Consider the following 15,671-nt stretch of genomic DNA (forward strand, 5'->3'; position numbering starts at 1 on the left):
TTTTTTAGGACATCGGACATGACAATGACATTAATGCATGCTAATAGCTAAATAGTTAACAACTCAAAACATTGTGTAGTTTGGCTGATTATCTAGTTAATCTGTTGCAATACATTATTTTACCTGCTGCGCAAATGTCTCACTCTCTCCTCTGGCAACGGCCCACTGGCACACACGCCACTGATGTACACACCATGACTTTTCCAGGACTTTCATTGCTGACCAAAAATGTGCAATAACTGGGCAAATAACTCACTAGCAATTATTAGCAACAAACGTGCAAACGTTGTTCGCTTTGATCTCAAAAACGCATCTTGCTACTGCATGATTGGAAGACTGCTCCTGCCTGTCAATGCAGGCCTACGATAATTACACTTCGATGGGTTATGGAGAGATCGGGAGGACAGTGACCAAAAGATCTAATCTGCCTGCAGGGAGCTTTACCTATGAAACCACCTACAAGGCAGCGTCCTGATTTATCAGCCTCTGAGGCTGACATTTAATCTGATCAGCCTGTCAGGAATGGAACTCACCTACTCTGTAAATGTAAATATTATCCATAAAACATGCATTGTCCTTTACATTATACACATAAGGTATGCAAGCAAACAACCAGCATAGATAACAAGCTTGTTTTAATTGTTAACAACATGACTGCCTAGCTAACCAGCTACATCAAAACACCAACTACTGACATGGTGACACAGAATTAACTAGCTAGCTGGCTATTGATGTTCATCAATCTGACTATATCTGACTAGCTAGTTGTGACAAAATCGCAGCAAATCGTTTGATTAGTTAGGTTACCTTATAGCGTAGTTAGACCACACAGTTAACATTAGCTAGCTTGCTATGGTCTTGCGTTGGTTGTCAACTAGCTAACTAGTTAGCCAAATTATTAAATAACGTATTTAAAAACACTCACTTTTCGTTTTGTTGGACGTTCTTTCGATATTGAAGTCATATTGAACAGCAGTGGGAGATGACAGTCCAGTCTTGGCGAACCGGATGTCCTCTTTAAAATAGATGACAGATGTCGGAGAGAAAGACTCCTCCGGGGCGCAGGCAACACGTCCGTTTTCATCTTCACTATGAGCTCTGTCTTCAATATGTACTCTGTCTCCAATATGAGCTCTGTCTTCAATATGTACTCTGTCTCCAATATGAGCTCTGTCTTCAATATGTACTCTGTCAGAGTCCCCCGAGGCGTCCAAACTTGGTGAAAGTTGTGGATCCTGAAACAGCCTCCGCTCCGCCATCTTCACTTCCAATTCATGTGACTCGTTTCCAAAAAAGCAGAATGCGAGAGAAACATTGTAGCGAACTACTAAAGCGCACTTCGTTCGTTCACTTCTTTCTTTTATAGATAAAAACCTATTTTCTGCAATGTCCTGTTTTTCTTTATTATAATTCTGTAGTCTGCTCTCCACAAAGTCCGTATCCGGCGAACTTCAGAGAATCGCAGTGCAGGCTATGACGTAGGCAAACCGTGACGCAGAACTGTCATACAGAAACCGTCTGATTGACGAAACATTTTACACAAATGAAATGCATTAAAACACAACTTTATTCAGGGATTGTATGTGCAGAGAATATATATATATATACATACATATTTTACATATAGGAGCCGATCAGAGTACACAGTAGGTAGGATACTTATTTATGTCAAATTGTGACTTATACTATATAATTCAATTAAAAACTGGCGTTATTCATTTTAACATTTTAATCCCAAAACATTTGATGCAGCTGAGATTGTTTTTCATAGTTTGATATGTTAGTGCCCTCTGCTGACAAGCACGCTATAGGCCTGCATGGCTGCTTTTACACAGGCAGCCCAATTCTGATATTTGTTTCACTAATTGGTCTTTTGAACAATCAGATCAGCTTTGAAAAAAGCGCTGGTGTGAAAAGACCAATTAGTAGAAAAAAAATCAGAATTGGGCTGCCTGTGTAAATGCAGCCATGAGTCCCTAGGTCAAGTCTCTAGGGGAGAATCTCAATCAGTTATGCTCTACTCCTCACGTCCTCTCCTCCGTTGTGGAAACAAATGCGCTTGAATGAAATGAGACTCTCTCATTAGGTAAACGACGTTTACACGGGTGGAATTCGCCTACTAACGAATTGACACTCCTTGCCCACTTTACTGATTTGTGGGGCTAACATAAGACAATCTACACACAGACACACACTCAAGACATCACTCACAGGAGGCCAAGAAGAGACTCAAGGACCTCAGCCACCCGAGCCACGGACTGTTCTGCCCGCTACCATCTAGAAGGCAGAGACAGTACAGGTGCATCGAAGCTGGGACCGAGAGACTGAAAAATAGTTTCCATATCCAGGCCATCAGACTGTTAAATAGTCACCACTAGCCGGCCTCCATCCAGTACCCTGCCCTGGCTGAACCTTAGTCACTGTTACTAGCCCGCTACCACCCGGTACTCTACCCTGCACCTTAGAGACTGCTGCCCTATGTACAGTATATAGAGTCACCACCCGGTACTCTACCCTGCACCTTAGAGACTGCTGCCCTATGGACAGTATATAGAGTCACCACCCGGTACTCTACCCTGCACCTTAGAGACTGCTGCCCTATGTACAGTATATAGAGTCACCACCCGGTACTCTACCCTGCACCTTAGAGACTGCTGCCCTATGTACAGTATATAGAGTCACCACCCGGTACTCTACCCTGCACCTTAGAGACTGCTGCCCTATGTACAGTATATAGAGTCACCACCCGGTACTCTACCCTGCACCTTAGAGACTGCTGCCCTATGTACAGTATATAGAGTCACCACCCGGTACTCTACCCTGCACCTTAGAGACTGCTGCCCTATGGACAGTATATAGAGTCACCACCCGGTACTCTACCCTGCACCTTAGAGACTGCTGCCCTATGTACAGTATATAGAGTCACCACCCTGTATTCTACCCTGCACCTTAGAGCCTGCTGCCCTATGTACAGTATATAGAGTCACCACCCGGTACTCTACCCTGCACCTTAGAGACTGCTGCCCTATGTACAGTATATAGAGTCACCACCCGGTACTCTACCCTGCCCCTTAGAGACTGCTGCCCTATGTACAGTATATAGAGTCACCACCCTGTACTCTACCCTGCACCTTAGAGACTGCTGCCCTATGTACAGTATATAGAGTCACCACCCGGTACTCTACCCTGCACCTTAGAGACTGCTGCCCTATGTACAGTATATAGAGTCACCACCCGGTACTCTACCCTGCACCTTAGAGACTGCTGCCCTATGTACAGTATATAGAGTCACCACCCGGTACTCTACCCTGCACCTTAGAGACTGCTGCCCTATGTACAGTATATAGAGTCACCACCCGGTACTCTACCCTGCACCTTAGAGACTGCTGCCCTATGTACAGTATATAGAGTCACCACCCGGTACTCTACCCTGCCCCTTAGAGACTGCTGCCCTATGTACAGTATATAGAGTCACCACCCGGTACTCTACCCTGCACCTTAGAGACTGCTGCCCTATGTACAGTATATAGAGTCACCACCCTGTACTCTACCCTGCACCTTAGAGCCTGCTGCCCTATGTACAGTATATAGAGTCACCACCCGGTACTCTACCCTGCACCTTAGAGACTGCTGCCCTATGTACAGTATATAGAGTCACCACCCTGTACTCTACCCTGCACCTTAGAGACTGCTGCCCTATGTACAGTATATAGAGTCACCACCCTGTACTCTACCCTGCACCTTAGAGACTGCTGCCCTATGTACAGTATATAGAGTCACCACCCGGTACTCTACCCTGCACCTTAGAGACTGCTGCCCTATGTACAGTATATAGAGTCACCACCCTGTACTCTACCCTGCACCTTAGAGACTGCTGCCCTATGTACAGTATATAGAGTCACCACCCGGTACTCTACCCTGCACCTTAGAGACTGCTGCCCTATGTACAGTATATAGAGTAACCACCCGGTACTCTACCCTGCCCCTTAGAGACTGCTGCCCTATGTACAGTATATAGAGTCACCACCCGGTACTCTACCCTGCACCTTAGAGACTGCTGCCCTATGTACAGTATATAGAGTCACCACCCGGTACTCTACCCTGCACCTTAGAGACTGCTGCCCTATGTACAGTATATAGAGTCACCACCCTGTACTCTACCCTGCACCTTAGAGCCTGCTGCCCTATGTACAGTATATAGAGTCACCACCCGGTACTCTACCCTGCCCCTTAGAGACTGCTGCCCTATGTACAGTATATAGAGTCACCACCCGGTACTCTACCCTGCACCTTAGAGACTGCTGCCCTATGTACAGTATATAGAGTCACCACCCGGTACTCTACCCTGCCCCTTAGAGACTGCTGCCCTATGTACAGTATATAGAGTCACCACCCTGTACTCTACCCTGCACCTTAGAGACTGCTGCCCTATGTACAGTATATAGAGTCACCACCCGGTACTCTACCCTGCACCTTAGAGACTGCTGCCCTATGTACAGTATATAGAGTCACCACCCGGTACTCTACCCTGCACCTTAGAGACTGCTGCCCTATGTACAGTATATAGAGTCACCACCCGGTACTCTACCCTGCACCTTAGAGACTGCTGCCCTATGTACAGTATATAGAGTCACCACCCGGTACTCTACCCTGCCCCTTAGAGACTGCTGCCCTATGTACAGTATATAGAGTCACCACCCGGTACTCTACCCTGCACCTTAGAGACTGCTGCCCTATGTACAGTATATAGAGTCACCACCCGGTACTCTACCCTGCACCTTAGAGACTGCTGCCCTATGTACAGTATATAGAGTCACCACCCGGTACTCTACCCTGCACCTTAGAGACTGCTGCCCTATGTACAGTATATAGAGTCACCACCCGGTACTCTACCCTGCACCTTAGAGACTGCTGCCCTATGTACAGTATATAGAGTCACCACCCGGTACTCTACCCTGCACCTTAGAGACTGCTGCCCTATGGACAGTATATAGAGTCACCACCCGGTACTCTACCCTGCACCTTAGAGACTGCTGCCCTATGTACAGTATATAGAGTCACCACCCTGTACTCTACCCTGCACCTTAGAGCCTGCTGCCCTATGTACAGTATATAGAGTCACCACCCGGTACTCTACCCTGCACCTTAGAGACTGCTGCCCTATGTACAGTATATAGAGTCACCACCCGGTACTCTACCCTGCCCCTTAGAGACTGCTGCCCTATGTACAGTATATAGAGTCACCACCCTGTACTCTACCCTGCACCTTAGAGACTGCTGCCCTATGTACAGTATATAGAGTCACCACCCGGTACTCTACCCTGCACCTTAGAGACTGCTGCCCTATGTACAGTATATAGAGTCACCACCCGGTACTCTACCCTGCACCTTAGAGACTGCTGCCCTATGTACAGTATATAGAGTCACCACCCGGTACTCTACCCTGCACCTTAGAGACTGCTGCCCTATGTACAGTATATAGAGTCACCACGCGGTACTCTACCCTGCACCTTAGAGACTGCTGCCCTATGTACAGTATATAGAGTCACCACCCGGTACTCTACCCTGCCCCTTAGAGACTGCTGCCCTATGTACAGTATATAGAGTCACCACCCGGTACTCTACCCTGCACCTTAGAGACTGCTGCCCTATGTACAGTATATAGAGTCACCACCCTGTACTCTACCCTGCACCTTAGAGCCTGCTGCCCTATGTACAGTATATAGAGTCACCACCCGGTACTCTACCCTGCACCTTAGAGACTGCTGCCCTATGTACAGTATATAGAGTCACCACCCTGTACTCTACCCTGCACCTTAGAGACTGCTGCCCTATGTACAGTATATAGAGTCACCACCCTGTACTCTACCCTGCACCTTAGAGACTGCTGCCCTATGTACAGTATATAGAGTCACCACCCGGTACTCTACCCTGCACCTTAGAGACTGCTGCCCTATGTACAGTATATAGAGTCACCACCCTGTACTCTACCCTGCACCTTAGAGACTGCTGCCCTATGTACAGTATATAGAGTCACCACCCGGTACTCTACCCTGCACCTTAGAGACTGCTGCCCTATGTACAGTATATAGAGTCACCACCCGGTACTCTACCCTGCCCCTTAGAGACTGCTGCCCTATGTACAGTATATAGAGTCACCACCCGGTACTCTACCCTGCACCTTAGAGACTGCTGCCCTATGTACAGTATATAGAGTCACCACCCGGTACTCTACCCTGCACCTTAGAGACTGCTGCCCTATGTACAGTATATAGAGTCACCACCCTGTACTCTACCCTGCACCTTAGAGCCTGCTGCCCTATGTACAGTATATAGAGTCACCACCCGGTACTCTACCCTGCCCCTTAGAGACTGCTGCCCTATGTACAGTATATAGAGTCACCACCCGGTACTCTACCCTGCACCTTAGAGACTGCTGCCCTATGTACAGTATATAGAGTCACCACCCGGTACTCTACCCTGCCCCTTAGAGACTGCTGCCCTATGTACAGTATATAGAGTCACCACCCTGTACTCTACCCTGCACCTTAGAGACTGCTGCCCTATGTACAGTATATAGAGTCACCACCCGGTACTCTACCCTGCACCTTAGAGACTGCTGCCCTATGTACAGTATATAGAGTCACCACCCGGTACTCTACCCTGCACCTTAGAGACTGCTGCCCTATGTACAGTATATAGAGTCACCACCCGGTACTCTACCCTGCACCTTAGAGACTGCTGCCCTATGTACAGTATATAGAGTCACCACCCGGTACTCTACCCTGCCCCTTAGAGACTGCTGCCCTATGTACAGTATATAGAGTCACCACCCGGTACTCTACCCTGCACCTTAGAGACTGCTGCCCTATGTACAGTATATAGAGTCACCACCCGGTACTCTACCCTGCACCTTAGAGACTGCTGCCCTATGTACAGTATATAGAGTCACCACCCTGTACTCTACCCTGCACCTTAGAGACTGCTGCCCTATGCTGTACATAGAGTCACCACCCGGTACTCTACCCTGCACCTTAGAGACTGCTGCCCTATGTACAGTATATAGAGTCACCACCCGGTACTCTACCCTGCACCTTAGAGACTGCTGCCCTATGTACAGTATATAGAGTCACCACCCAGAACTCTACCCTGCACCTTAGAGACTGCTGCCCTATGTACAGTATATAGAGTCACCACCCGGTACTCTACCCTGCCCCTTAGAGACTGCTGCCCTATGTACAGTATATAGAGTCACCACCCGGTACTCTACCCTGCACCTTAGAGACTGCTTCCCTATGTACAGTATATAGAGTCACCACCCTGTACTCTACCCTGCCCCTTAGAGACTGCTGCCCTATGTACAGTATATAGAGTCACCACCCTGTACTCTACCCTGCCCCTTAGAGACTGCTGCCCTATGTACAGTATATAGAGTCACCACCCGGTACTCTACCCTGCCCCTTAGAGACTGCTGCCCTATGTACAGTATATAGAGTCACCACCCGGTACTCTACCCTGCACCTTAGAGACTGCTGCCCTATATACAGTATATAGAGTCACCACCCTGTACTCTACCCTGCCCCTTAGAGACTGCTGCCCTATGTACAGTATATAGAGTCACCACCCGGTACTCTACCCTGCACCTTAGAGCCTGCTGCCCTATGTACAGTATATAGAGTCACCACCCGGTACTCTACCCTGCACCTTAGAGACTGCTGCCCTATGTACAGTATATAGAGTCACCACCCGGTACTCTACCCTGCACCTTAGAGACTGCTGCCCTATGTACAGTATATAAAGTCACCACCCGGTACTCTACCCTGCACCTTAGAGACTGCTGCCCTATGTACAGTATATAGAGTCACCACCCTGTACTCTACCCTGCACCTTAGAGACTGCTGCCCTATGTACAGTATATAGAGTCACCATCCGGTACTCTACCCTGCACCTTAGAGACTGCTGCCCTATGTACAGTATATAGAGTCACCACCCGGTACTCTACCCTGCACCTTAGAGACTGCTGCCCTATGTACAGTATATAGAGTCACCACCCGGTACTCTACCCTGCACCTTAGAGACTGCTGCCCTATGTACAGTATATAGAGTCACCACCCTGTACTCTACCCTGCACCTTAGAGACTGCTGCCCTATGTACAGTATATAGAGTCACCACCCTGTACTCTACCCTGCACCTTAGAGACTGCTGCCCTATGTACAGTATATAGAGTCACCACCCGGTACTCTACCCTGCACCTTAGAGACTGCTGCCCTATGTACAGTATATAGAGTCACCACCCTGTACTCTACCCTGCACCTTAGAGACTGCTGCCCTATGTACAGTATATAGAGTCACCACCCGGTACTCTACCCTGCACCTTAGAGACTGCTGCCCTATGTACAGTATATAGAGTCACCACCCGGTACTCTACCCTGCCCCTTAGAGACTGCTGCCCTATGTACAGTATATAGAGTCACCACCCGGTACTCTACCCTGCACCTTAGAGACTGCTGCCCTATGTACAGTATATAGAGTCACCACCCGGTACTCTACCCTGCACCTTAGAGACTGCTGCCCTATGTACAGTATATAGAGTCACCACCCTGTACTCTACCCTGCACCTTAGAGCCTGCTGCCCTATGTACAGTATATAGAGTCACCACCCGGTACTCTACCCTGCCCCTTAGAGACTGCTGCCCTATGTACAGTATATAGAGTCACCACCCGGTACTCTACCCTGCACCTTAGAGACTGCTGCCCTATGTACAGTATATAGAGTCACCACAGGGTACTCTACCCTGCCCCTTAGAGACTGCTGCCCTATGTACAGTATATAGAGTCACCACCCTGTACTCTACCCTGCACCTTAGAGACTGCTGCCCTATGTACAGTATATAGAGTCACCACCCGGTACTCTACCCTGCACCTTAGAGACTGCTGCCCTATGTACAGTATATAGAGTCACCACCCGGTACTCTACCCTGCACCTTAGAGACTGCTGCCCTATGTACAGTATATAGAGTCACCACCCGGTACTCTACCCTGCACCTTAGAGACTGCTGCCCTATGTACAGTATATAGAGTCACCACCCGGTACTCTACCCTGCCCCTTAGAGACTGCTGCCCTATGTACAGTATATAGAGTCACCACCCGGTACTCTACCCTGCACCTTAGAGACTGCTGCCCTATGTACAGTATATAGAGTCACCACCCGGTACTCTACCCTGCACCTTAGAGACTGCTGCCCTATGTACAGTATATAGAGTCACCACCCTGTACTCTACCCTGCACCTTAGAGACTGCTGCCCTATGCTGTACATAGAGTCACCACCCGGTACTCTACCCTGCACCTTAGAGACTGCTGCCCTATGTACAGTATATAGAGTCACCACCCGGTACTCTACCCTGCACCTTAGAGACTGCTGCCCTATGTACAGTATATAGAGTCACCACCCGGTACTCTACCCTGCACCTTAGAGACTGCTGCCCTATGTACAGTATATAGAGTCACCACCCGGTACTCTACCCTGCCCCTTAGAGACTGCTGCCCTATGTACAGTATATAGAGTCACCACCCGGTACTCTACCCTGCACCTTAGAGACTGCTGCCCTATGTACAGTATATAGAGTCACCACCCTGTACTCTACCCTGCCCCTTAGAGACTGCTGCCCTATGTACAGTATATAGAGTCACCACCCTGTACTCTACCCTGCCCCTTAGAGACTGCTGCCCTATGTACAGTATATAGAGTCACCACCCGGTACTCTACCCTGCCCCTTAGAGACTGCTGCCCTATGTACAGTATATAGAGTCACCACCCGGTACTCTACCCTGCACCTTAGAGACTGCTGCCCTATATACAGTATATAGAGTCACCACCCTGTACTCTACCCTGCCCCTTAGAGACTGCTGCCCTATGTACAGTATATAGAGTCACCACCCGGTACTCTACCCTGCACCTTAGAGCCTGCTGCCCTATGTACAGTATATAGAGTCACCACCCGGTACTCTACCCTGCACCTTAGAGACTGCTGCCCTATGTACAGTATATAGAGTCACCACCCGGTACTCTACCCTGCACCTTAGAGACTGCTGCCCTATGTACAGTATATAAAGTCACCACCCGGTACTCTACCCTGCACCTTAGAGACTGCTGCCCTATGTACAGTATATAGAGTCACCACCCTGTACTCTACCCTGCACCTTAGAGACTGCTGCCCTATGTACAGTATATAGAGTCACCACCCGGTACTCTACCCTGCACCTTAGAGACTGCTGCCCTATGTACAGTATATAGAGTCACCACCCGGTACTCTACCCTGCACCTTAGAGACTGCTGCCCTATGTACAGTATATAGAGTCACCACCCGGTACTCTACCCTGCACCTTAGAGACTGCTGCCCTATGTACAGTATATAGAGTCACCACCCGGTACTCTACCCTGCACCTTAGAGACTGCTGCCCTATGCTGTACATAGAGTCATCACCCGGTACTCTACCCTGCACCTTAGAGACTGCTGCCCTATGTACAGTATATAGAGTCACCACCCGCTACTCTACCCTGCACCTTAGAGACTGCTGCCCTATGTACAGTATATAGAGTCACCACCCGGTACTCTACCCTGCACCTTAGAGACTGCTGCCCTATGTACAGTATATAGAGTCACCACCCGGTACTCTACCCTGCACCTTAGAGACTGCTGCCCTATGTACAGTATGTAGAGTCACCACCCTGTACTCTACCCTGCACCTTAGAGACTGCTGCCCTATGTACAGTATATAGAGTCACCACCCGGTACTCTATCCTGCACCTTAGAGACTGCTGCCCTATGTACAGTATATAAAGTCACCACCCGGTACTCTACCCTGCACCTTAGAGACTGCTGCCCTATGTACAGTATATAGAGTCACCACCCGGTACTCTACCCTGCCCCTTAGAGACTGCTGCCCTATGTACAGTATATAGAGTCACCACCCGGTACTCTACCCTGCACCTTAGAGACTGCTGCCCTATGTACAGTATATAGAGTCACCACCCGATACTCTACCCTGCACCTTAGAGACTGCTGCCCTATGTACAGTATATAGAGTCACCACCCGGTACTCTACCCTGCACCTTAGAGACTGCTGCCCTATGTACAGTATATAGAGTCACCACCCGGTACTCTACCCTGCACCTTAGAGACTGCTGCCCTATGTACAGTATATAGAGTCACCACCCGGTACTCTACCCTGCACCTTAGAGACTGCTGCCCTATGTACAGTATATAGAGTCACCACCCGGTACTCTACGCTGCACCTTAGAGACTGCTGCCCTATGTACAGTATATAGAGTCACCACCCGGTACTCTACCCTGCACCTTAGAGACTGCTGCCCTATGTACAGTATATAGAGTCACCACCCTGTACTCTACCCTGCACCTTAGAGACTGCTGCCCTATGTACAGTATATAGAGTCACCACCCTGTACTCTACCCTGCCCCTTAGAGACTGCTGCCCTATGGACAGTATATAGAGTCACCACCCGGTACTCTACCCTGCACCTTAGAGACTGCTGCCCTATGTACAGTATATAGAGTCACCACCCGGTACTCTACCCTGCACCTTAGAGACTGCTGCCCTATGTACAGTATATAGAGTCACCACCCTGTACTCTACCCTGCCCCTTAGAGACTGCTGCCCTATGTACAGTATATAGAGTCACCACCCGGTACTCTACCCTGCACCTTAGAGACTGCTGCCCTATGTACAGTATATAGAGTCACCACCCGGTACTCTACCCTGCACCTTAGAGACTGCTGCCCTATGTACAGTATATAGAGTCACCACCCGGTACTCTACCCTTCCCCTTAGAGACTGCTGCCCTATGTACAGTATATAGAGTCACCACCCGGTACTCTACCCTGCACCTTAGAGACTGCTGCCCTATGTACAGTATATAGAGTCACCACCCGGTACTCTACCCTGCACCTTAGAGACTGCTGCCCTATGTACAGTATATAGAGTCACCACCCGGTACTCTACCCTGCACCTTAGAGACTGCTGCCCTATGTACAGTATATAGAGTCACCACCCGGTACTCTACCCTGCACCTTAGAGACTGCTGCCCTATGTACAGTATATAGAGTCACCACCCTGTACTCTACCCTGCACCTTAGAGACTGCTGCCCTATGTACAGTATATAGAGTCACCACCCTGTACTCTACCCTGCACCTTAGAGACTGCTGCCCTATGTACAGTATATAGAGTCACCACCCGGTACTCTACCCTGCACCTTAGAGACTGCTGCCCTATGTACAGTATATAGAGTCACCACCCTGTACTCTACCCTGCACCTTAGAGACTGCTGCCCTATGTACAGTATATAGAGTCACCACCCGGTACTCTACCCTGCACCTTAGAGACTGCTGCCCTATGTACAGTATATAGAGTCATCACCCGGTACTCTACCCTGCCCCTTAGAGACTGCTGCCCTATGTACAGTATATAGAGTCACCACCCGGTACTCTACCCTGCACCTTAGAGACTGCTGCCCTATGTACAGTATATAGAGTCACCACCCGGTACTCTACCCTGCACCTTAGAGACTGCTGCCCTATGTACAGTATATAGAGTCACCACCCGGTACTCTACCCTGCACCTTAGAGACTGCTGCCCTATGTACAGTATATAGAGTCACCACCCGGTACTCTACCCTGCACCTTAGAGACTGCTGCCCTATGTACAGTATATAGAGTCACCACCCGGTACTCTACCCTGCACCTTAGAGACTGCTGCCCTATGTACAGTATATAGAGTCACCACCCGGTACTCTACCCTGCACCTTAGAGACTGCTGCCCTATGTACAGTATATAGAGTCACCACCCGGTACTCTACCCTGCACCTTAGAGACTGCTGCCCTATGTACAGTATATAGAGTCACCACCCGGTACTCTACCCTGCACCTTAGAGGCTGCTGCCCTATGTACAGTATATAGAGTCACCACCCGGTACTCTACCCTGCACCTTAGAGACTGCTGCCCTATGTACAGTATATAGAGTCACCACCCTGTACTCTACCCTGCACCTTAGAGACTGCTGCCCTATGTACAGTATATAGAGTCACCACCCGGTACTCTACCCTGCACCTTAGAGACCGCTGCCCTATGTACAGTATATAGAGTCACCACCCGGTACTCTACCCTGCACCTTAGAGACTGCTGCCCTATGTACAGTATATAGAGTCACCACCCTGTACTCTACCCTGCACCTTAGAGACTGCTGCCCTATGTACAGTATATAGCGTCACCACCCGGTACTCTACCCTGCACCTTAGAGACTGCTGCCCTATGTACAGTATATAGAGTCACCACCCGGTACTCTACCCTGCACCTTAGAGACTGCTGCCCTATGTACAGTATATAGAGTCACCACCCGGTACTCTACCCTGCCCCTTAGAGACTGCTGCCCTATGTACAGTATATAGAGTCACCACCCTGTACTCTACCCTGCACCTTAGAGACTGCTGCCCTATGTACAGTATATAGAGTCACCACCCGGTACTCTACCCTGCCCCTTAGAGACTGCTGCCCTATGTACAGTATATAGAGTCACCACCCGGTACTCTACCCTGCACCTTAGAGACTGCTGCCCTATGTACAGTATATAAAGTCACCACCCGGTACTCTACCCTGCCCCTTAGAGACTGCTGCCCTATGTACAGTATATAGAGTCACCACCCGGTACTCTACCCTGCACCTTAGAGACTGCTGCCCTATGTACAGTATATAGAGTCACCACCCGGTACTCTACCCTGCCCCTTAGAGACTGCTGCCCTATGTACAGTATATAGAGTCACCACCCGGTACTCTACCCTGCACCTTAGAGACTGCTGCCCTATGTACAGTATATAGAGTCACCACCCTGTACTCTACCCTGCACCTTAGAGACTGCTGCCCTATATAAATTTACATTTTAGTCATTTAGCAGACGCTCTTATCCAGAGCGATTTACATTTAATGAGTGCATACATGTTTTTTTTTTCGTATTATTTTTTTCATACATACTTTAATAATGTTTGCATACTGTTTTACCCACTTCATATTTATACTGTATTCTAGTCGAGGCTCATCCTATATAACTACTGCTGAACACACCTTTCTATTCATATACTGTCCATAATGTCTATACACACCACTATATACATACTGTACAGTCGTGGTCAAACGTTTTGAGAATGACACAAATACTAATTTTCACAAAGTCTTCTGCCTCAGTTTTGATGATGGCAATTTGCATATACTCCTGAATGTCATGAAGAGTGATCAGATGAATTGCAATTAATTGCAAAGTCCCTCTTTGCCATGAAAATGAACTTAATCCCCCAAAAAAACATTTCTACTGCATTTCAGCCCTGCCACAAAAGGACCAGCTGCCATCATGTCAGTGATTCTCTCGTTAACACAGGATAGAGTGTTGACGAGGACAAGGCTGGAGATCACTCTGTCATGCTGATTGAGTTAGAATAACAGACTGGAAGCTTTAAAAGGAGGGTGGTGCTTGAAATCATTGTTCTTCCTCTGTTAACCATGGTTACCTGCAAGGAAACACGTGCCGTCATCATTGCTTTGCACAAAAAGGGCTTCACAGGCAAGGATATTGCTGCTAGTAAGATTGTACCTAAATCAACCATTTATCGGATCATCAAGAACTTCAAGGAGAGAGGTTCAATTATTGTGAAGAAAGCGCCAGGGCGCCCAAGAAAGTCGAGCAAGCGTCAGGACCGTCTCCTAACGTTGATTCAGCTGCGGGATCGGGGCACCACCAGTGCAGAGCTTGCTCAGGAATGGCAGCAGGCAGATGTGAGTGCATCTGCACGCACAGTGAGGCGAAGACTTTTGGAGGATGGCCTGGTGTCAAGAAGGGCAGCAAAGAAGCCACTTCTCTCCAGGAAAAACATCAGGGACAGACTGATATTCTGCAAAAGGTACAGGGATTGGACTGCTGAGGACTGGGGTAAAGTCATTTTCTCTGATGAATCCCCTTTCCGATGTTTGGGGCATCCGGAAAAAAGCTTGTCCGGAGAAGACAAGGTGAGCGCTACCATCAGTCCTGTGTCATGCCAACAGTAAAGTATCCTGAGACCATTCATGTGTGGGGTTGCTTCTCAGCAATGGGAGTGGGCTCACTCACAATTTTGCCTAAGAACACAGCCATGAATAAAGAATGGTACCAACACATCCCCCGAGAGCAACTTCTCCCAACCATCCAAGAACAGTTTGGTGACGACCAATGCCTTTTACAGCATGATGGAGCACCTTGCCATAAGGCAAAAGAGATAACTAAGTGGCTCGGGGAACAAAACATCGACATTTTGGGTCCATGGCCAGGAAACTCCCCAGACCTTAATCCCATTGAGAACTTGTGGTCGATCCTCAAGAGGCGGGTGGACAAAAAAAAAAAACACAAATTCTGACAAACTCCAAGCATTGATTATGCAAGAATGGGCTGCCATCAGTCAGGATGTGGCCCAGAAGTTAATTGACAGCATGCCAGGGCGGATTGCAGAGGTCTTGAAAAAGAAGGGTCAACACTGCAAATATTGACTCTTTGCAAAAACGTAATGTAATTGTCAATAAAAGCCTTTGACACTTATGGAATGCTTGTAATTATACTTCAGTATACCATAGT

The 15,671-nt window shown here is 48.6% G+C and overlaps 1 protein-coding gene across 5 annotated transcripts in view; it reads right to left on the reverse strand.

The window, feature by feature from the left end:
* Positions 1–1,475, reverse strand: part of LOC311141337 (protein RUFY3-like) — an 84,281-nt gene extending 82,806 nt beyond the window's left edge. For 3 of the 5 annotated variants that reach the window (XR_014614213.1, XM_084176631.1, XM_084176632.1), the window contains exon 1: positions 926–1,475. Coding sequence is in view for 2 of the 5 variants with exons in the window: in XM_084176631.1 (XP_084032757.1) it covers positions 926–1,259 (334 nt within the window). In the remaining 3 variants the exon portion in view is untranslated. The remainder of the gene's footprint in view (positions 1–925) is intronic. The other 2 variants (XR_014614214.1, XR_014614215.1) reach the window with 1 other exon arrangement.
* Positions 1,476–15,671: the final 14,196 nt, after the last annotated feature.

The sequence above is a fragment of the Coregonus lavaretus genome (genome assembly GCF_964263955.1).
Source record: "Coregonus lavaretus genome assembly, chromosome: 14".
NCBI lineage: Eukaryota > Metazoa > Chordata > Actinopteri > Salmoniformes > Salmonidae > Coregonus > Coregonus lavaretus.